This window comes from Miniopterus schreibersii (assembly GCF_964146895.1).
Source record: "Miniopterus schreibersii genome assembly, chromosome: 3".
Classification (NCBI taxonomy): domain Eukaryota; kingdom Metazoa; phylum Chordata; class Mammalia; order Chiroptera; family Miniopteridae; genus Miniopterus; species Miniopterus schreibersii.
Window position 1 is genome coordinate 43,525,088 of NC_138103.1, and position 23,797 is coordinate 43,548,884.

Here is a 23,797-nt window from a genome sequence, read left to right on the forward strand (position 1 = left end):
TAAGTTCAATAACCATCCTCATAATGGAGACAGCAAGTTGCTACCAATTGTGCTCAGCCATACCTGAAGCAACATATGTGTTATATGTGTTCTGTTAACCTAGACTGTGAGCTGGACTCACTTACAGGTTCCTGATATCCTTTACATACCATGAGTACCTGTGAGCTAGCATGGCCTCCCACACAGGACAGAAATTCTATTGCCCCTGACAGAGCATTAGCTTTACACTGAAAGGGACAATACCATAAAGACCAAGAGCACAGGGTTCACATCTGACCTCTGCCATTCATTAGCTTTGTGGCCTTAGGATAATTACCTAACCTTTCTATGCTTCAGTTTGCTAATATGCAGGATGGGGGATCATGGTAATACCTACTTAGAGCAGTGCCTGGCCTATATCACACATTCCATAGGTGCTATCTACAATGGAGAATTTGGTATAAGCTATTTATATCATTTATGATGATTATAATTTTGTTAATTGACATCCATTTTCATCTGAATATTTTGATATATGAACAATAGGTAAAAGTTGAGTTTTGTTTGCTTGTTTTAATTACGGTCTCCTAACATGAATATTCTGTATACATTGGTACAACATGTTTTACTAAAACATGTCTTAAATCGTCTTAAAAATGTATATATTTTTAAATGAATGAGCATAAGCTTTAAACAGTAGGGCGGACAGCACAAAAGAGTAAAGCACAAGAAGCAAATAACAGAAACAAATACCATGGGCAATTCAGTATTATACCCACTGATTCTTAGCAGTTGCCTGTTTCTCTGGCCTCTCTCCTCACACAAATCTTCCGTCCCTGTCTTTTCTGGGTGTTCTTACACACTAGTCAGACTGGTCTTGATGAGCTAGGTAGGCGGCACAGTCCAGGGAGGCTTGTTAGAAGTCACTTTCCTATACCCGCACCCCTGAAGATTCTGATTTAGTAGTTTTAGAATAGGGCTTGAAATCTTTATTTTTAAAATGCCTCCCATGATGCAGATGAATGGGAGATTTGGGGACCTTTGCTCCACACCCTCTCTCCTGTTCTCAGTCAAGTTTTCCTCCCTAACTCCCACTACCATTGTCTGTGTGCGCATGCGGTGCCAAAAGCTGTGCCAGCCTCTGCAGCCACAGTCTTGAATAATTATAACAACCCTGCAAAGAAGATATTCTTAATCAAATATTACAGGTAAGGAAACTAAGGTTCAGTTATGCTTAATAAGTTATGCAAACCCTTCTAACTCTTGCGTTGGCAAGAGCATGTAGCTAATACCTTAGTTGATATTAATTCATTTGTTTAAGCGTGTAAAAAAACCTCCTTGAGGGATGGGTCAAGCATTGTACTTCTGTGAGTCAGGGGTCAATTACAAGGAACAAAAACCCATTTAAGACATGAAGGTTTACTGAAATGATATAGGAGAATTTCATGGAACCCAAATGTAGAAAATACAATTTGGCCTTAAGGAAACTCATTTAAACACAGCCTTGGGTGTTTGTGATATTTGTAACAACAACAAAATTATGTAATTTTTATATATGTATTCTCCTGACATATGCATAAATGGCCTCACCCAGTAAGTTGCTCAGGCTAGGTACAGAAGCTGCCTAGGAATTCAGGAACTCCCCCTCTCTCCCAGTAGCCAAAGCTGAAAATTTTCAGGTCCTCCTTCCTTAGAGTTAAGTCTAGGGCATCCTGTCTCAACACCCCACCCTTTCCTTGGCTCCAGGCCCAATGCTGGATAAAACAAATGAAGAAATTGTGGCAAGGGAAAGGGGGCCCTCTACTTCGTAAAGTCTCTTTCATCCTAAATGAGAAAAAAAATCAACTCAAATCGACTTTAAAAAAAGAAAAGAAACTTATTGGGTTATATAAATAAAAGGTTCAGAATTAAGCTCTGGAATTAGCTGGAGGTCACTTTATCAACTGTCCCAGCTTCAAAAGTTTTCCCACAGCAAGTATTTCATATATATTTGCTGAATTGAATTAAGGCTATGAATTTTCCTGAGTCAAATTCTCTAAGTATTAAATTAGTCATATTCCCTGTTTTTGATATATAGGGGTTTTATTTTAAACTTATTTTTATTAATGTTAATATCTATTGATATTTTAAATATTTTAATTAATATTTTTCAGTACATAATATTTGATTTTCTTTTTGATCAAAGAGTTTGGGGACAGATTTTTTTTGTTTCCAAGTAGTTGGGGGATGTTCGTGCATGCGTGTTTTTAATTTGCTTTTATTTCTAGATTTATTGGCTCCTGGTGAGAAATTGTGGATATTATTTCTGTGCTTTGAAATGTTTTTCTTCTGTTTTGCTTGGAAATTCTCTTTTTTTTTTTAATTTTTAAATTTTATTTTTGTTTAAAATATTACAGATGTCAGCAAGAGGAAGACAAACAACCCAATTAAGAAATGGGCAAAGGACTTGAACAGACACTTCTCCAAAGAAGACATAAAGATGGCCAAGAGACACATGAGAAAATGCTCAACATCACTAATCATCAGAGAGACGCAAATTAAAACCACACCTGTCAGAATGGCTGCCATCAACAAATCAACAAACGACAGGTGCTGGCGAGGGTGTGGACAAAGGGGAACCCTAGTACACTGCTGGGGGGAATGCAGACTGGGCAACCACTATGGAAAACAGTATGGAGGTTCCTCAAAAAATTAAAAATGGAGCTGCTTTTTGACCCAGTGATTCCACTCCTAGGAATGTATCCTAAGAATCCTGAAACATTAATCAGTATAGCAGCACAGTTTATAATAGCTAAGATCTGGAAACAGCCCAAGTGCCCATCAGGAGATGAGTGGATAAAAAAGCTGTGGGACATTTACACCATGGAATACTACGCAGCTGTAAAGAAGAATCTCCTACCCTTTGGGACAGTATGGATGGACCTGGAGAAAATTATGCTAAGGAAATTCTTTCTTTAGATTTCTTAATATATTCAGTCTGATTACAGTGAGAGCTTGTTAGGGAAGCTGTTTGTTTCTTTAGGGTGATTTTCCATACAGCTGGTCAAATACATTACATGTCTATTTATACTTGAACTCTAGGTGAAAGCTTATTTTCTCATATTCAAATTATTGTCTGTTGTCTTATACACTATAGTTACCCCGTGAGTATAATAATAAATAGTGCAAACCTCATGGGGTTGTTTTCAGGATTAAATGAGTCAATATGTGTAAAATGCTCAGCACTGTGCCTGGTCCATAGTAAGCCCTCATTAAAAGCTCCAGATGAGCCCTAGCCATTTTGGCTCAGTGGTTAGAGCATCGGCCCGCAGACTGAAGGGTTCTGGTGTTCGATTCCAGCCAAGGGGACATACCTCAGTTGCAGGCTCAATCTCTGGCCCTGTCAGAGGCAACTGATCAATGTGTCTCTCTCACATCGATGTTTCTCTGTCTGTCTCTGTCTCTCTCTCACCCCCTCTTTCACTCTCTCTGAAAAGCAATGGAAAAAATACCCTCGGGTGAGGATTAAAAATAAATAAATAAAATATTATATTAAAAAAAAAGCTCCAGATGATATATATTTTTTCTGATCTGTGGTTTTGCTTTTAGTATTCCAGTTTGATATACATAGGGTGGTTCTTAATTAATTCAACTTGTAACCAAGAAAAACATGACAACGGATGAAAAACAAAAAGCAAAGAAACGAAAACCACCCTACTGGACACAAGTGTGATATAATGACCTTATGCAGCACCCCTTACACAAAAAGAAAAGCCATTAATTTTGTCTGAAACACGTTCTACTGGGTTCTGTGAAAAAATATGCAGAACTGCTGAGCAATGTTCTCACATCTGAATCCTAATAGTAAGAGATCCTAATTTTCCACTTTTCTGAAAAGAGTATAGAACTATTCTTCTCCTCCATTAAACGGTATAAACCTTCTGGGCTGGGATTAGGCCTTTTATTTCTTGTCCCCACTGCTGTGTACATGTGTCTGACAGAGAGCTGTGAAATGCATTGAGTTTTGTGGGGGTTAAGAGCCCCAGTTGTATTATTTATTTATTTTTAAATTTATCTTTATTGTTGTATTACAGGTGTCCCATTTTTCCCCCCATTGGCCCCCTCCACCTCGCTCCCACCCCCTCCCCAGGCCTTCACCCCATTATTTTCTGTGCCCATGGGTTATGCATATATGCATATAATTCTTTGGTTAATCCTTCCCACCTCCCCCAAGCCCCTTCCCTCTTCCCTCTGAGATATGACCGTCTGTTGGCTGCGTCAGTGTCTCTGGGTCTATTCTGTTTCTCAGATTCTTTTGTTTATTAGATTCTTCTCAAAGATGACCCTTCAACATTTCCTGTAATACTGGTTTGGTGGTAATGAACTCCTTTAGCTTTTTCCTTTCTGTGAAGCTCTTTATCTGACCTTCAGTTCTAAATGACCTTTCTAACCTTTAGGGAGCACCCATTTGACTGTAAGCTGATGCCTCAACAGAAACTTTGCAGGCCAGCAGGGAGAGGTAAGAAAAATATTCAAAGTGATGAAAAGCAAGAACCTACAACCAAGATTGCTCTACCCAGCTAAGCTATCATTTAGAACTGAAGGTCAGATAAAGAGCTTCGTAGATAAGAAAAAGCTAAAGGGGTTCATCGTCTCCAAACCAGTATTACAAGAGCCCCAGTTTTCGAATCCAGCGGAGTTGGATCAGGTTCCAGTCCGGCTACTCACAAACGAATCTACCTAAGGTAACTCGCTAGTTATCATTGGCCAATTATTGTGGTCCTCGTTTGCACATAAACGAGTAATACTTTGAGACGGTTGTGGGAAGGTGCTTTGTATAAAGTTTTACACTTTATATTTCATTGAATCCACTTAACAGCCCCCCAAGGTAGGTGTGTCTTACATGTGAGATGATAATGGAAAAGTAATCACCAAACAAATTAGTATTCCTTTTATAGATAAACACCGAGGTCAGATTTTTAAAAAATCTGCCAATAAAAGCTAGCAAGTGGTGTGTGGTGATTCTTTTCGTGATGCTAATTTTAAAATTTGTAAAGTATTATTTATTCTCATGGCAAGTCTGTCCATAATGACTAATAATGGAGCACGGCATTCCTCTCTACTCTTGGTTTTCAGAATACATATGCTAGTAAGTATAATCTGCAAACACTGATTTTTAGAATTCAGATCCGTCAAATATTCTGTCAGATGGGTGACTTCACAGCCACGGGATGAAAAGTTACCTTCGAATAGATGAAAACCTGGACACTTTGCGAGGCTGCTCAAGCCCCCGGCCACTTCCCTTCCCTAGTTTCGAGGTAGCTTGTCCTCTAATCTCCCTGATCCTCACGGCGGCTGGACCCGTTCATTCGCGCTCCCTCGGCGCGCCCGGGTCGCGGCAGCAGCCCGGGCAGGAGGGCGCGGCCCCCGCCGCCGGCGCCTCGCCCTCTTAGACTTTCGGTCCTGGGGCGCCACACAGCCGCGCGGGACGGGATCTTAAAGGCGGAGGCGAGCTGAGGCCCGCCCATCCCTGCCTGCCCCCGTTCCCGCCCTCTTCGCGTTTGTATTTCTCGCAGCTGCAGCTGGCCCGACGACGCCACGCCGGCGCCAAACCCGCAGGAAACCCCACAACCGCCGGGAACCCCGGCCGCCGCCCGCCTCCTCACACCACCGCGGAATCTGTCCATTTCCCGGCGACCAATCAGCACTCCGCACGCCGCCGGCCAGCTAATCCGAGCAGCCCGCGGCGCTCCGCCCAACTTCTGCTTCGTAGACCTCGGGGCACGGGGTTCGAGCCGGGGCGTGGCTGGGGGTTCGGCCCACCTTTCCCCCCCCCCCGACGAGCTTCGCGCCTTCCAATTGGCTGCGACCTGCAGTGGCTTGACGCCTATTGGCTGCCGCCGCCCGCGGCCTCGAGGGGCGGGGAAGCTTAGAGAGCTTTAACGCGTCTAGGTGGCGGGAGCCGGGCGTCTGGTACCGGCCTGAGGCTTCTGAGCCCCGGACCCCTCCTCGCTCCTTCTCAGGTAGCCGTGAGTCAGTGCGCGGGGTCGCGCGGCGGCGGGGCGGCGGGGCGGCGGGGCGGCGGGGCGGCGGGGCTGGCGGGGCCGGCGGGGCGGCGGGGGCGGCGGGGAGGCCGGGCGGCCGGCGCCCAGCCCCGGCGCCCAGCCGGGTGCGTTTTCCCGGAGCCTTGCGGGGGGTGGCGTGAGGGAGGCGGCGATGGAGGGCGGCGGTGGAGGGCGGGGACGACGCCCCCCGGTGCCCGGGCGGGTGTGGACCTCGCGGGCGAGAGGGGAAGGGGAGCCTCAGGGAGGGAGGGGACGCTCCGGAAGTAACCGGGGGCTTGCACCCGGGCTCTCCGCGCTGCTCAGCGGCTTAACGATTTGGACACCGATTGGGCCTCAGTTTCTTTATCTGTTAAATGGGGAAGGGGCGGTAATGCGCTGGCTTGTAGGGCGGTGCTGGAGAGTCCCTGAGGCCTCGGTCTGTGAAAGGCGCCGCGCTTCTTGCCTTTGAGTAGACGCACAGACAGCACGCGGCCCATCCTCGCCCAGTGAGCGCTAGGACGATGTTGATGATGAGACAACTTTTTCCAGTGCTCACTGTACGTGTCTTCCAAGTTCGCTGCTAAGTGTATAAATTCATGTAATTCCTCGATAATTGACTGTTACTGCTATCCTTAATTTACCATTAAGAAAGATTACCTGAGCTATTTTGGGTTCAAAAGACAGGACGAAATATGACAAATTCAATATGTCAGATTTTTTTTTTAAAGAGTAGATTTAAAAATATATATGTTTTTATTTATTTTTAGAGAAAGAGGAAGGTAGAGGGGGAGAAGGGCGAGAATCATCAGTAGATCGATCCGTGGCCTCCCTTAAGTACCCCCACCGGGGATTGAACCGGAAACCTCAGCACGTGTCCTGACCGGGAATCCAACAGGTGTGACCCTTTGGTGCCTGGGAGGACGTGCAGCCCACTGGACCACACTGGCCAAGGCTGATGTCAGATTTTTTAACGTAAAGTGTCTTCTAGCCAGTGATCAGCGTTCAGCGTTTTACAAAATAGACCTTTAGCCCCTGAAGGCAGAAGCCTTGGGTTGGATGGAATTCTGGCTCCATCACTGACTAGCTCTATGATCTTGGACAAGTGACCTAACTTCCCTAATTGCTCCTTTCCCTTTCTGTAAAATATTGATAATTATAGGGTCCACTCTTAAGGTTCTTTATGAGGATTAAATGAAAAAAGACAACAACAACAATATAAAGTGGCCAGAAAATGGATCACATAGTAAATGATCAAAAAATGTTAACTATTACTATTTTAAATAAAGGATTAGAGAATTAAGAGCTTGAATTAACTTGGACGTAAACTTAAAGTTGTGGTATAATTAGAATTTAATATTGCTTTAAGTGTGGTAAAAAGTCTCAGCATTGTTGTAAAGCTTATACTTAAAGCAGCCAAAGTGAGCACTAAAACAGGAACATTAGCCACATTGCAGAAGTAGGCTTCCCTGTTGCATACCTGCTACGGCCACTCTCAAAAATGAGAAACTCTGTACTTGACTGAGTTGGAAAAGCTGAATTACCAATTCATGATTGTTTGGAAATAATGCATATCCTGAAATTTTTATGTTAGGAAGAAAATATAATGTACAGAGCCTTGGTTAGCACAGCATCTTGGGGGTAAATCTATGGCATGTTAAATTGAAGCTATTCACATAAATGAGACATATCTATTGGTTAATAGAACGTCGATTTTGATAAGAGCTTTGACAAGTGAATTCTGACTTAATCAGACTACATAAGTAAATACAGATTTTTATGGCATTCATTTTTTTTAGAGGTTGAGATGTTTATTATGTTCTAATAAAATGCAACCTGTGACCATTTCACAGTGACATATATTTGTCAAAAATTGGGGTTGTATTGATCAAAGACTATGGTGATTATAGAAAAATTTTAACTGGGGAAGGCTGCCCACTCTGATGCCCCCCCTTCCCCATCTATACCAGTGATCACTTCAAAAACATGGATATAGAAAACATGAACAAAAAGGTTAAAGTAAGGAAAAAATGAAGATGGGCTCTACTCAGCACTGTGGAATAAAACTGTCAAGAGCATATAATCTTTTATATGGAGCTGTTAGATTCTGATAAGGTTAAGTGGTACTTGTTCTCTCTGAAATGTAAGTGGTAGAGTTGGAGAGTTTCCTGATATAAGGTCAAGAAAGGGAAAAAAAGAATTAGTAAGAAGGAGTTCAGAATGGTATTTAAAACATTTTCCTGACATTCTCTGCAGATGGAGATTGCAGTAGGGCATATGGTATGCTTTCCTTTCAAGTAACGTGAATTCCCTGTAATATTAGGAGAACACCAAGACCTTGATTACCCCATTACTGCCCCTTCTTGGTTCTGGAATATATTTCCAGAGATCCTCCGTCATGCCTACCCACACACAGATAGTTTAGACAGTAACCATTATTCTCTTTTGGACTTACTCTTGATGAACAAAAATTCATGCAAGAATTAACTCTCTGGTTAAATAGTTCATTGGCTAAAAGAGAGCTTTCCAAGTTTATAGTCTGTTCTCTCCCTTTCCTACCTCCTACTCCACCACCCTTAAAGTGGCTCATTAACAGTTTTTAATGTTTTAGTTTTTGTTATCGTTGCAGTAAAAGTTTACTTGAAGGGTGTAATAAATGAACTTTGAAAGCAAAAGCAGTATTATATCCATTTCTATAGTTACAGGACCTGGTGTACACTAGATGCCTGGTAAATAAAAAGTAGACTTCTTTGAGAAATTTTTACGTTTCATTGCAGTAATGGAAGTTTTAGTCATTCAGAAGCTCAAGGATGATTAGTATAAACGGGCCTGCCTCAGATATCTTGAGGTCTCCCATAAGTGAGGCTAGTAGCTCACTGTCCACCCATTTTTTTCTGTTTTATTTGCTGGGTTCCTGCTGCATACTAAACTTCACATTTTCTGTCCCAAAAGATTTACAGTGAAATGGGAGATGACAAGTGAATAATCATATTACAGAGTTACTGTGAGAAAACATTGGAGGGGAGCTAACCTAATCTTTAGGGGAATCCAGGAAAGAAAAGTAGAAATTAGGCAGTGAAGCTTGGCCAGTTCACAGAAGAGCCCATAAGCCACATTAAGGAGTTTGGACTTTACTCTGATCAGTAGGAATGAATGATTACTAAGGTAAGCACCATAAAAATTCAGGTCCTCATCTTTATAGGTAGTTTTTATTGCTTACATTTTGTGTCCTGGATTTGCACAGAGATAATGTTGTTTATATAATAGTCGCTTTCCATTTCATCTTTGATTTCTATCAAATATTTTATAAAAACTTATCTTACCTGTCAACCACAGGAACCTGGCAGGCAACCTTTGGGTTTAAAGAATTTTGTTTCATTATAATGATCCCAGTAATAGATAAATGAAATTTATTTTACAAGTCCTCTCTCAGAACTTATGCTTGTTTATAACGTATTCTTGAATAAAGTCATTGTACTAGCTATCAGGTTGGCAATCTCTTGTGTGGAAATGGGATATATTCCTGACTGACAGACTTTTTGAATGAGCTCATTCACTTTTTTTAGTCAGTGGGTAGGATCTGTACTTGTTAATACACTTGGCACCACTTGCATAGATCCTAAATTTTCTATTATTGAATTTTCTATATATACTTTTCCAAGTTTCTGAAGGGATATGCCACCCCAAAATATGCCACTTGGGATAAGATTATTTTGAGCTGAAGACAATTAATCAGCGGCAAATGAAAAAAAAAGAGCTCTTTTTCCTCCCACTATCTGCCTAAAAGTAGGACATAAATTTCCCTTTGTGAAGGTCTTCTCTGTCCCCTCTTCTATACCAGAAGGCGGACAACTCTTGTCACTGGAGACAGAAAGTTGGCATCAAGATGGGCTGCATAAACTTTACTAAAATAACCCTGTCTTCTGTTATTTTTTCCATATAATTACTTCCCATAATTTACCATCCCTAGAAGCCCAAACCCTTTTTCTCTGTCTTGTCACTTCTCCACAAATTGTGACCCTTTGTTAAAATGCTGTATAAGCCCCTGAGTCTAACTACTTTGGGTCTCTACTTCTTTTTTTTTCTTGCAATAATGATTAAACTTTGGGGTAAATAGAATATTTTTAGCCCGGCCGGGTGTGGCTCAGCAGTTGAGCGTCGACCTGGGATCCAGGCGATCGGGGTTTGATTCCTGGTCAGGGCACATGCCCGGGTTGCGGGCTCGATCAATGACTCTCTCATCATTGATGTTTCTGTCTCTCTCTCTCCCTCTCCTTTCCTTTCTCTGAAAGAAATAAGGATATAAAATAAAAATAAATAAAAATTTAAAAAAAGAAAAAGAATATTTTAGTGATTATCTCATGTGATATTGTTACACTTTCAATATTTTCTTTCTATGAGTGTTAGGATACTTTTTTTTAAACATTACATTTTAATTTTTAGTTAGAAATTTTATTTCAAACTTAAATAAAGTTGCCAGAATAGAGGAAAGAACTCTTGCTTTTCTTTCCACCAGATTTACCAACTGTTAACCTTTGCCCCATTGCTTTCTCTAATCTATAGTCCTTATTTCAAATCTTGCTACTTGTCCCAATGATATCCTCTATAACAATTTTTATTCTGGTCTGAGATCCCAAACAGGATCATGCGTTGCATTGTTTTCATGTCTCTCTCTCTTTTTAAAATTTTTATTGTTGACAGTATTACAGATGTCCCCCATTTTACCCTCTTTTGCCCCCTCCACCCAGCCCCCACTCCTCTCCAGGCCTTTACCACACTTCTTTTTTACGAAGGTCTCTGTGCAGAAAAAATTAAAATGTTAACATCAAATAAGATGTGTGTACCTTTTCTCCTGTTAACTTATCTTTTGTCAGTTTAATTCACACATTCCGGAGACAGAACCTTAAGAGAGTAGAGAAAAAGTTTTTTTCCTCCCCTACAGTTCTAAATTATTTCAGAGTTTATAGTTTTTAATGACATGTTTGTTCTGTGTTGTGCTATTTAAATATTGACTACAACATTGATTTATTTCTCTCGACCTTTAGCTTTTCGGTCAGTGGTTTTCAACCCTGGCTGGATAACAGAATGATCAGTGAGTCTTTTTCAAGGACCTAGATTTCTAGGGCCTACCCCAGAACAGACCCACTGAATCACACTGTCTAGCAGTGGGCCCTGAAATCTAACATCTAAAAACAGTGTCAAAGAAAACTTGAGGCAGGCAGAAGTTAAAGTGGTAACAGCAAATCTTATTCAAGAACTATTGCAATCGGAAAAAGAAACCTCAGTATAGAACTGTACTTCCTTCTGACTACAACAAGGATAAGAGATTTTATAGCCAAAGAGCAGGGTAGGTGTCCCTGGATGGAAAATTACTAAGAGGAAACATTAGGGGTAAGAGGGGCTCTGGCTAAATCAACTTGATAGGATTCTTGCTGAAGGCAGGCCAGAGTGGTAAGATTGAGGGTGGGATGAGGACTTTTTGAGGGTGGCAAATTTTTACTAAACTGACTTAGGAAGATTCTTGCTAAAACTGAACCAGGGGGGGTTAAGGGCAAGCCAGGGAGCTAGGCCTAGTCAAAAAGCGGACTCAGAGGAGACTAAGGAGGGAGTCTTTGTCAACAGCAGCAGCTACTTCAAAATATAACAAAGGTGATCCTGATGTCTGCATCCTTTGAAGCAAACACACTTCCAACAAAGATAGGGGCCTGATGTGTTCCAGGCAGTGTTCTTGGTGGTAGGGATGTGGTGGTGAATGAAAGGGCCCCTGCTGTTAGTTGGGGCTGTGATGGTCAGAGTAGAATACAGTATACCAATAAATGAACAATCAGATTTCAGATAGTGATAAGCACTATGAAGAAAACAAAAGAAGGCTATAATAGTGACTTCATAGAAGACTATATAAGGACGGGGTGCAAACCGGAAAATTGTTATTACAGGTTGTTGTTGGTCATGCTCAGGTTTGGGATCTAGTAATCCAGGCAGAGAAATAGCAGATCCAAAGCCCAAAGTCAGTGACAAGCTTGGCCTATTTGAGGAACAGGAAGGAAAGCTGGTAGGACACAACCATTGTAGGTAAATGGGATGAGGGGGGTGTGGATAAGGAATCTCTTAATTCCTATTAAGGGTGATTTCAAGGTTTTGGACTTAGAGCAACTGGCTCAGTTACCCTTTTAATAGCAAATTGTTAGGAAAGACTAAGGCAGATTGAGGGAAGCAAGAGATGTCCATTAGGCATGAAGCTCTAAGTAGGCTTCTGGATCTGGGACTGAGGAGTGGTGTCTTTCCCTGGGTCTTTCCACATGCCATCTTCAGGATAGCTAGATTTTTGCATGCTTGCATGTTGATCAAAGGCTCCCAAAGCAACCATTCTAAAAGAAACCTGCATTTTAAAAAATGCATTTTTATTGTTGAGGGTATTACAGATGCCCCCATTTTCCCTCTCTTTGCCCCCCTCCTCCTGGCTCTCACTCCACCCCTTGCCTTCACTACAGAAGCTGCATGGACTGTTCTAACCTAGCTTGGGAACTTGTGCAGTCACAGACTTGATGGGAAGTGTGTCAAAGAGTTTGCAGCAGTGTTTTAAAACCATCACATTACGGAATCCCTTATGTTGTTTGTTATCTTCAGGATTAATAATCATTTCCCTTTAAAAATAATGGTGAATAGTACCTTGTCTTTGGGATTATTAATGATATAGTACTTTTCTACTCTATATAATTAATATTGTTACCTTAAAATTATGAAGCATCTATTGATGCTGTACTTGGTGGTTCTAAAAGTCTTCATAGTACCTCCTTCCTTACACAGGTACCTAACTGAATCCTGTAACACTTCATCAAAAACAATATGATATTGAAAACAGTGGAGCTCTTAAAAAATTTGAAATTGGTTGAAGTTCTGTAGGCCTACCTTTAATGGATATAAGTAAAAAGAGGTTTCCAGTTCTGGTTCTCATTTGTTTGCTAGAATAAGTCTAAATCTGTTGTATAGTAAAATAGAAATTTCCAGTGGCTAATATTAAAGGAATTTTTAAAGAGCTTATGACTTGTGTATTATTTTTGTATTTTGGAAACAGTTTTTTTTTTTCCCTTAAGTGATCTGGAATTTTATAATTTATTCCTTTTTATTAGACTCTATTAGAAAGGGAAAACAGGATGAGTGATTTTAATAACTTAAAATGTGTGATTCTTGTCCCTGAATATGTGTTACTTACCTTGGGAGCATTTAGGAAAAAAACCTATGCCCATTTCCTACTCTCAAAGATTCTGACTAGTTGATTTAGGGTGGGGTTCAGGTATAGGTATCTTTTATAACTCCCCAGGTGATTCTATTATGAAGCTACATTTAAAACCCACAGCCCTACTGCATCAAATTGTGTTGTTTGCTGATGCTGATCTTGGTCTCTGTAACAGGGAAAAAATAAAAAATGGAAGGCCTGCCTGATGCTGCTGCTTTTGCAACTAAACTTAAAAACACTCTCATCCAGTACCATAGCATTGAAGATGATAAGTGGCGTGTTGCAAAGAAAACGGTAAATGAATTTAATTACTTATTTGGGGTGTATCTTCTGTCTAATGAATTGATTAATGACTTTCAGAATAGTATGGAAGAATACGGACCATACTTCAGATGGATGTGCTGGATAGATAATTTTGCTAATAAAGTGGGTGGTTTAACAGGTTATAGAGGAACATAGTAATCCTGCACTGCTTTCATTAGTTCTTTAGATGTTGAACATGAGAATAGACTCATGGCAACAAGAGCCTAAAGAATAGCTCTTAAGTCAACAAATAAAATGTATCATTGTCAATTTTAGGAAGTATAATAATTGATAGTTTGGAATAATTTCAGATATTTCAACAAACCTGTGAGGGTGGCCAGTTAGTATTCTTTTTTTACCAGTATGACTCGCCCAATCTATCTCATGGCCAAGTGTTGACAGAGCCAACCTAGAACCCAGGACTCTTCTGGTTAAGTGCTTTAGCTATTCTGATATTCAGAATTTCTTGGGAAATAATCAGAAAAAAATGTAGGGACTAATTCAAGGTAGCTCTGTTGTAATAGATGTGAATTGTTTAATATTTAAAAAGATATGAGCAAGTTCAGAATGAAATATTTAGCATTTCTAACATCTTAGTCTGAATGTGTCAGTGAATACGATTGGAATAAGGGAAATGGTAATGGCCAATGAGATGGTGCCATCACTGAGTCTTCAGTGTCTGGGTCACATTAAGCTACTGAAAAATCTCTTTTGGAGGTCTATGATTTAAGTAAAATGTGAAGAACTTTAAGATAAAGAAGAAATTCAAATGTGGATCATTTATAAATTTTATGCATCTCTGAATATTTACTTAAGTTTTAATGCAAAGTCTAAATTATCAGTTTTATATCCAGAGTTCCTCTTGGGCAGTTATCACCATATACTGTTTTTATTTTTCTAGAGAGATGTCACAATTTGGAGAAAACCTTCAGAAGAATTTAATGGATATCTGTAAGTAAATTCTCAGTTTTGTGTAGCTCTTAAGACATTGCTAAACGTTTTATACACACACACGCACATTAATGATCACCAAATGATCATTGCCAATAAAATTAGGCCGTTGCTTTTAAGATTTAAACTTTCTGAAAAGCAAATCACCTTATAAAGTCAAAGCCTATGTCCATATCCCTTGTGCACTTGAGTTGGTAGTGAGGGGATCATAAATAATATTGTCAAGTGACTGATAAGATCTTAATTTCTTAGCATCATCTGTAAGATTATTCTAATACTCTTCTACGTTTGCTCAGTGCTGTAGCATACTTTATGCTATAAATCATCAGAAAGATAGTAGTTAAATACTTTGTCTCTTCCATCACAGCATTGCTTATAATATTAAAAATTATAAACAACTTGAACAATCAGCAGCTGAAGAATTATTAAATCATGGAAATATGTGATATTTTACAGTTTTTAAAAAGCACATTTTAAAACATTATTTAAAAACATCAGAAAATGCTCCCCATATAATCTAAAGAGAATAAAACAGGTATTCAGCTGTGTGTAGCACAGTCGTGAGTTGACTATATATTTTTACATATTGAAATGTTTTTATTTAATGCTAAATGTATACCTCTAGGTGGTGATTTTATAGGTGCTTTTTATTTCCACTTCTTGGTACTTGCATGTAGTTGAACATGAATTATCCCTTTAACTAGAAAAAAAAAAGAAGCATTGCTTTCCAAAGCCAGTAGGGATAATTGCCTTGTGTAATTGGGGTGGAATGTTCACATCCTTGGGACTCAGCCCTTTTTCAAATGGAACCGGGGTCTGGCCCTACTTACTATATACAGAATGTTCTGAAGTGTAATACTGGAGATAGTGTTTCCAGAAAGATGAGTCATACAGTATTTATGATGAGGACAGGGAAACTGGAGTGGATTAAGCATTGTAAGCAAGGGTGGAAAGTTAATCCTTTAGATCAGTAATTCCCAATGGGGGTTGAAAAGTGTAAAAAGCGATAAGGGAGCATTATGCTTGGTGATTTGAAAGGACTTCATACAGGAGCCAATATTTAAACTGAGTCTAAAAGGAAGAATTGGTATTTTTTAGGGAATAGAGGACTGATTCATATTCCAGGCAGAGGGAATTGCATCTACTATATAAATGCAGATGGGAAACACTTCAAGAAGTTTGTTTAGGGGGGTAGAAGTGTTTGTATAGCTGGAACATAAAGTATGAGGGTGGTGAGAACATATGTGTGTAGGAGTTTTGAACAATAAACTAAGGAATTCAGTAATTGCACTTACTCTCTGTTCAACCCCCACCCCCACATCTCTGGTCCTCAAAGGATTTTAAATTTACTCTAATAGCATTGTGAAATGAGCATGCAGAGTTCAGAGAAGAGGTTTTACCCTGGGAGTCCATGGCTAGCTTCTTGAGGTTCCCCTAAAACTTTGTATACAAAGTTTTGTATCGCCCGGCCGGGCGTGGCTCAGCAGTTGAGCATCGAACTAGGATCTGGGAGATCGGGGTTCGATTCCCGGTCAGGGCACATGCCCAGGTTGTGGGCTAGGCAGCGATCAATGACTCTCCCATCATTGATGTTTCTCACTCTCTCTCTCTCCCTCTCCTTTCCTCTCTCTGAAATCAATAAAGATATATTTTTAAAAAAAAAGTTTTGTATCAATGTGTATATTCCTGGGAAGACATTTGTGGTTTTTTTCAGATTTTTAAAGAGATGTGATCAAAAGAGCTAGAGACTAAATCAGTGTCGAGTTGGACACAGAGTACACAAACTAAAGACAAAACATGGGAGTTGAAAAGGGCAAATGAACATGAAAGAGATTTAGTGATGGTGATGGTAGATGATAATGATAGTGATGACAACATTTATTGAGAAACATATTGTTCTAAGCACTTTACATGTAGGAAATCATCTTGTTAAGATATGGTGACTTCTTGCCCGGCCGCGCGTGGATCGACGGTTGAGCATCGATCCAGGAGATCATGGTTCGATTCCCGGTCAGGGCGCGTGCCCGGGTTGCAGGCTCATCCCCAGTCGGGGGCGTGCAGGAGTCAGCAGATCAGTGACTCTCATCATTGATGTTTCTATCTCTCTGTCTCCCTCTGCCTCTCCCTTCTTCTCTCTGAAATCAGTAAACATATATTAAAAGTAAAAAATATATATAAAAGAATTTAAAAAAAAACCTTTAAAAAAAAAAAGACATGGTGACTTCTTAATTCTGACTGTTGGAATGAAAAAGTCAAAGTTGAATCCCAGATTTCTGATTTGGCTGACTAGATTGATTTGTGTTACCCTCACCCCCCTTCCTTCACTCCAAGTTAGAGAGCACAGGAGGGAAGAACAGATTTAGGATGGGGGAGATACTATGTTAGAACTTGAAATCTGTAAAGTGATAAAACAGCTTCAGATGTTTTAAAAAAACAAAAAACACCCCCCAAAGTGTTGCTGATAGAGTTAAAGTCAGCCTGTCTCTCATTTCTTCTCTTTCTTCTCTTGTCTTTTCTCCCCAGAGGTAATTGTTATCTTGGAGGCTGTGTGTGTTATTTCTGTTTCATACTTTGGCCACATGTGTGTATGTGTTTCCTTTAGTAACTTGCTTTTAATTTTATCCATTTAATATTTTGTTTTCAGGATTTAGCCAGATAGATCTATTCTTTCACTTCTATATATATATACCACAATGTGTTTATCTGTTTGCAAATTTGCCTACCGATAACTTTTTAGGTTGTTGTCAATTTTTCCCTATAAAATACAATGCTAGAGTAAACTTCTCCAATGTCGCCTGCACACGTGTGATTTCCTTTGGGGATGGGCCTGGGTCTTAGGGATATGCGTCATTCAACTTTACTAGACATTGTCCAATTGCTAAGGTGGTGGTAGTTTGAGAGTTCTCATTCACTTCCATTCAGTATCTCTTATTAAGTTTATAATTTCTGCCAATCTCAGGGATATGAGATGGTATCTTGTTAGTATTTAGTTGATTATGAGTGTTGAGCATCTTTCTAAATTTATCATCATTTCAGGTCAGTCATAACATGTCCTTTGCCCATCTTTTCTTTGGATTGTCTGTCTTTTTTTCATTGGTTTATAGGAGTTAATTATACATCCTGTATAATAATTATATATCTGTTTATATGTGTTGCACATACCTTCTAACAGTATATGAGCTAGTTTTTAAAGAAATTACTTATTTTGTTATTTGTGGTTTGCAAGTTTTAAATTTTAACCGCCTTGTATTTGTGTTTTTGTGTATTTAAAAAATCCCCCTGTATCCTGAGGTCACAAAGATGGTCACTTGTATATTTTTTGCAGAGTTTAGTAGTTTTTGCATTTTACCTAGCGGTCTTGACTCTATCTAGAATTAATTGTTTTCAATAATGTGAAGTAGAGATTTAGCTTTTATTTTCTCCATTAGTATAACCAGTGAATCCAAGCATTATTTACGGAATAATATGTCTTTCCCACCAATATGTAATACCGCCTTTCAAATATGTTGTTTCAATATTATTCATGAATCAATCCTGGGTGTTCTATTCCTAGGTGACCTATTTTTCTGTTCCTAATAAAACATTTTTAAAAGTCAGGCTAACAATATGTATATATTAATAACATGTTAGAGCATAACTGAGAAAAGAGTAGCATGTGAAACAAATGGAATCATTACGTGTTCTGCGGACTGTTTTTGGCCATGTCATATCATGACGGTACTTGACTGTGTTCATGATAATATATAATATAGGCTTCAGATCTCTTATGAGAATTGAGGACAAAGAGTACATGTTGATAAAATAATTGATAGAACTTAATTTATCAGAAAAGTTGTTGGGATTTACTCCCTTTGATAAATCTTCATTAAATCTACTCTTTTTAAAGTAAGTTCTAAACTACTAGGGCATGCTGAAATTTTTCATTCTAACAGTATTTGACTTTAATATTTTTTTCTCCAGTTTCAAAGCCCAAGGTGTTATAGATAACAGTGTCAATGGTATAATGGACCATATATGCCCAGGTCCCTGTCGCTTGGATTGGGACAGCTTAATGACTTCTTTGGACATTTTGGAGCAATTTGAAGAGGTATTTGTTTAGAAATGTTACTTCAGATTGTGTGTGTGTGTGTGAGAGAGAGAGAGAGAGAGAAAGAGAGAGTGCCCATGTAGGTATGGGCATGTACACACTGCATTCATTGCTTTGAGAATAAATAGTTGTGGCAAAGATCTCGCAGGGGAATCCTTGCTGCCTTTTAAAAAGCTTGAGTTAAAATTAAACACCTATGGTCTACTACCTACTTCCAAATTGAAGATCGTACAGATACAAAGTGACTGTATTGAATTAGAGATTAGATACGGGGTAACATCTCTCTATATTCTGATTATATATCTTTTTCATGTACATATAGCAGCGAGATTTAGAACAGAGATCTGAACCTGTCAGAATCACTGTAAGAATTATTACTACTAATTATAATACATTTTAAATGAGTAATAGTTTCTTACTGAAGATGAGCTTATGATATATGAGTCTGTGTATGTGTTCCTATAGTAGTAACACTTGTTACCTTTTCTCCTTAGAATTGCTGTGTGATGCGTTACACTACTGCTGGTCAGCTTTGGAATATCATTTCTCCAAGAGAGTTTGTAGATTTCTCCTACACTGTGGACTATAAAGAAGGGCTTTTATCCTGTGGTAATGATTTCAAAACCTTATACTGTCTTTCAATTTGTTGTAAATATTTGAATTTTCTAGGCTGGATGTTTCTTTCTATGCAAGATATATTTTCGTAATTATTTTATAATCACTAGGCTTTGTTTGCAAATACTGAGCCCTAGGAACTAAAATAATAATATCAAGAAGGGTTCTGAAATCTTTCTAAGTTTTTAATTTACAGTTGCGTGGTATCCTCCAGGTCACAGCTAACAAACATGGGTCACATGACTGCCTCTAAGAAGCAGATCCAGTAAATGAAAAACAGCTTCTTAATCATATATGTAGAAAAATAGACTTGGTATGTATTAGAATATTTTCCTTCCCTGAGTTGTATAATATTCTTCTTTTCAAAATTAAAAATACTGCTTTTAGAAGGCTCCTGCTTTCTAAGATATAGGTAAGTTAATAAATTTTCTGTATATACTTGTGGCAAAGATCGTTATAGTTAACCACCTACTTGTTTATTCTTAACCAGCTAGTACCAAAGTTGGATATGGGAATGCCTTTGGGGACTGTTGGTACCATAGGTTTGATAATTGGCACCTTGAGGCCTGGATGCAACATCCAAGATTCTTAGTATCCAAGGAGTTACCAAGATGACATGATTTCATCCATTCTGAAGGGATTAGAACTTTCCCCATTACCTATCTAGCCCCCTGTCAGAATTCTACTTGGTAATTATTTTTTCATTCTTTCATGGTCACTCTTAGGGCTGAATTTTTATCTACAGGGATAACAAGAAAAATGTTCAAACAAGAATCTAACAATACTTTTTAGTGAGCATTTTAGACTTATGTCAGTTATTACTATTAATGGTGTTATGTTAAAATTGCCTTGTAGGGGTAAGTCTTGACTGGAGTGAAAAGAGAGCAGACTTTGTTCGTGGATATAACCATCCCTGCGGTTGGTTTTGTGTCCCACTTAAAGACAATGCCAACCAGAGTCTTTTGACAGGCTATATTCAGACGGACCTGCGTGGGATGATTCCTCAATCTGCAGTGGATACAGCCATGGCAAGCACTTTAATCAACTTCTATGGTGATTTACGAAAAGTCTTACAGAAGGCATAATACATTCAAACTTGTAGTACTGTGGTCCTCTGAATCAACTCCTCCTCTCAGCTCCATGGCCTGTAAAAATCATCACCCTCTCCTCTCTTTATAGCCTGTAGAAAAATTTGAGATATTTTGGGGTTATTCTGTTCCTAAAGTAAATAGCTGTCTAAGAGAGGGCATTGTAGTTTCCTGAAATAATTATTTGCACATTGTTTGGTATGGTAGTGTGTCTAGGAATGGAGAGTATGACAGAAATCCCTCAGGAAGTAGATAACAGTTCTTTGAGCCAAACTCTTAAGAAAATGAATAGTGCCTCAGTATGGATTTCTTGGCTGCTTGGAAGTTAGAGAGAGCACAAGCTTCATGCTCTTAGGTTAAAATCATCTATTTTAGAGCTTTATGAACATTTTGTAAAAGTTTTGATTTTTTTTTTTTTTATGTTAAATATTAGTGCTTTACTTTTGCTATGCTCTGTGAGTTTGCCAATCTCTCTCTAATCTTATAGACATTAACTTCATTATGAATTGACTTGCACTTTAAGTATTGAAAAGATCAGAAATAGGAAAAGGATCAATATGATAGTAAGTATAGGTTCAAATCAAATGCAATTCAATTTTGATACCTAGACAGCATTATTTTGTGGATATCTTTAAAAATATAATTGTATCTTTATGTGCATTTATTTTGGTAATCTCAAAACATTTATGCATGAATAAAACAGTACAAAAACTGCCAACTGTGTGCTGGGGGCACCACATTGATTGGCCAGTAGTCCGAGTTGTGTAAAGTGGCTGGTGGTACCTGTATTTAGCAACAAAAAATCATCTCTCCAGAAGGTCAAATGCAATGAATGTTCTGTACATGTTTCAGTTTTAAAAGTATCACTCAACTCATAAAGTATTACTAATTACTTCATAAACATTCACAATTGTGATGTAACTTTTGTCTGGAACTATAACAAATGCATTCAGAGATTTATTCAAATGCTAGATGAGTCATTTTGTAACTACAGTGGACTATAATAGGTCCCCTGATTCTGCGGCTGCCTTATGGGAACATTCCTACACGATTTTAACATTCCAGGTGACTCTTTAACGTTCCAGATGGCTCTTTAACATTCCAGATGAATTTGGTGTTTAAACTGTTTACCTGGTTTACTTTTAAAATGAGAACCTGAGGTAACTCAATGTGTCCAGGCGAAGTTTTGTATGCATCTGTTTCTGTTCATGTACACGTTTGGAAATCTGGTTCATTGTTCAATGTGAGTTCTTTCTGTGTTATTTCTACTATTTCATTTCTTTTTTTTTTCTTTTCTTTTCTTGGTTAATATGGGGTAAAGTGAGCTCTGGAAATGCATGTCAGATAGGCCACAAAAAGCACAAGAGCATATAGTGGTTCAAGTGCATGAAGATTTGATCTGTGTTTTACTTTGTTGTGTTTTCCCAAGAGAACATAAGTCACAGTTTCTCAGACACATTTTGATAAAGTGGAAAAAGTTGAGCTGGTTTTCATCTTTATTTTTATATTTTTGCTGTTAGCAATGATGTTCAAAATAAATAAAAGGTTGCAGCACTACAGTATCCATGGTGAATAATCTCACAGTTTTTAGATTGGAAGTAATTTGTTTCAAGATCTGACAGAAATAATGCATAAGTGATCCTATTTCCCCAACTTGAAATTTATTAATGTTTTTTCTAAACTGACTGTAACTTTGAGTTGCTGGGTTTTTTCTTCTACTTTTTTTCTTCTTGTAATAGGAAAAGAAAACTCAGCAGTTTAGTTTTCAGTTTCCCATGGAAATTGTTAAATGTTAATTTTGACTATGTATTTTTTTTTATTTGGTTTTATTAGTGTAGAGTAGGGAGTTTATATTCCAGATTCTAAGATGGTGAAATACTAACTGATACTCAATTACCAGGTACCCAGATTGGGTAAAGGGTTTGCAACAATACTGTGCGTAAGGGCTACAATTGCCTGACCTGGGTGCGCCTACGTGCAGATGAACTGGCCATGCTCAGTTCCTTTAATGTTCCCTTTGTCCTATTCAACTTATACCTCCAGTTAGTGATTACACAATCCACTGTTTACTGTGGGCCCACTGCAGATAGAAAGATACTCATGGGAAAATTTTCATTGTAATATTGAGTTATATGGGTTGAAAAATTATATTTGAATTACCTGAAATTTATATGCAGTTTCTAAATGGCATTTTAGATCTGCTGGGCTCTAGCTGTGTACTTAAAAACAAACAGCTTTACTGAGGTATAATTTACATGCTATGCAATTTACCGGTTGTAGGTATACAGTCCAGTGATTGTTTAATACATTTATAGTTGTGTAGCCATCACCACAGCCCAGTTTTAGAACATTTTCATCTCCCCAAAAGACTCCTTTGTCTGTCTGCAGACTCATACCTAACCAAAGTGTAGCACAGTTGTCGGTATACAGAAGGTGATGAAAGAGAGTAGAGTAGGGTTTTTCTGTTTGTTTTTAAGAGTAGAACTGTATTTGAATCTAAGCTCAGGAACTTTGTGTTAATGTATTAAAATGTATCTCAAGTACCATAATGATACAAAAATTTAATATGTGAGTTGGAACTAATGAGTCTGCTGTTTCTATAGCAGTGCTGTAGAATAGAAAAATAATATGAAACCATATGTCCTTTTGTTTTCCAGCAGCAACATTAAAATAAACAGCTGGAGTTTAATTTTAATAATAGAGCTCATTTAATAGACCCAAAATGTTACCATTTCAACATGTAATCAATATTAGAAATCACTAAGATATTTTCTAATCTTTTATGCTAATTCTTTGAAATCTGGTATGTGCTTTACTAATTTGGACTAGCCACATTTTAAGTGCTCATTACCCACATGAGGCCAGTGGCCTGTACTGAATAGCACAGTTCTGTAGTCTATGTATTAATTTGTCATTCTGTAATATGAAGTAGAGAATTTCATGGAATTACTCTTAAATACAAAATCTTTGATTTTCGGAGCCTTCAGCACTTGCTAAATGGGGAATTCTGAACATTAGAAATGAATCACTTAGTAGTTGTCAATAAAACAAAAATTGTAGCTTCCGAAAATTTCCTTTAAAGATTACTTTTCATAAGGCAGTTAATGAAAGAATATAATCTGCATTGTTGTTATGTAGTTGATTGTTTTCTCTAGCTTATAGCTAGTTTGTATTAGAAACATGGATGCAGGAAGACTACTTGGCATAGTACTGTTTTCAGTACATGGTACCTGTTTTTTTAAGGAAATTAATTTCATACAAGAAAAAATAATTGATCATAAATGATACTTTTGCATGAAATATTAGTTCTCTTGATAAGTCTTTATCAACTCTTAAAGTTTGACACAATAAACAGCAAAAATAATTATGAGAATTTAGTGTTCTGCAGTTATGTATAATAGAAACTTCTAGAGTACTAAAGAGATTGTAAATGTTAAAAATCTCATTTCACTGTTCATTGAAGTTGAATATATTTGAAATTATAGATTTTTATGTCTGATATCATCTCCCAGTAATA

At 38.3% G+C, this 23,797-nt stretch overlaps 1 protein-coding gene across 3 annotated transcripts; it reads left to right on the plus strand.

Annotated features, from left to right (window-relative positions):
- Positions 1–5,864: 5,864 nt before the first annotated feature.
- On the plus strand, positions 5,865–22,955 carry STARD4 (StAR related lipid transfer domain containing 4). 3 transcript variants are annotated; one of them, XM_081131139.1, is made up of 7 exons: positions 5,891–5,981; positions 6,770–6,897; positions 13,412–13,530; positions 14,441–14,490; positions 18,451–18,577; positions 19,072–19,186; positions 20,048–22,955. In XM_081131139.1, the coding sequence occupies exons 3-7, from the start codon at positions 13,426–13,428 to the stop codon at positions 20,275–20,277; spliced, it is 627 nt and encodes a 208-aa protein (XP_080987265.1). In that variant the 5' UTR covers positions 5,891–5,981; positions 6,770–6,897; positions 13,412–13,425; the 3' UTR covers positions 20,278–22,955. The 3 variants fall into 3 exon arrangements, with proteins under 3 accessions (XP_080987264.1, XP_080987265.1, XP_080987263.1); XM_081131138.1 differs by lacking the exon at positions 6,770–6,897 and having other exon boundaries at positions 5,865–5,981; XM_081131137.1 differs by lacking the exon at positions 6,770–6,897 and having other exon boundaries at positions 5,913–5,987.
- Positions 22,956–23,797: the final 842 nt, after the last annotated feature.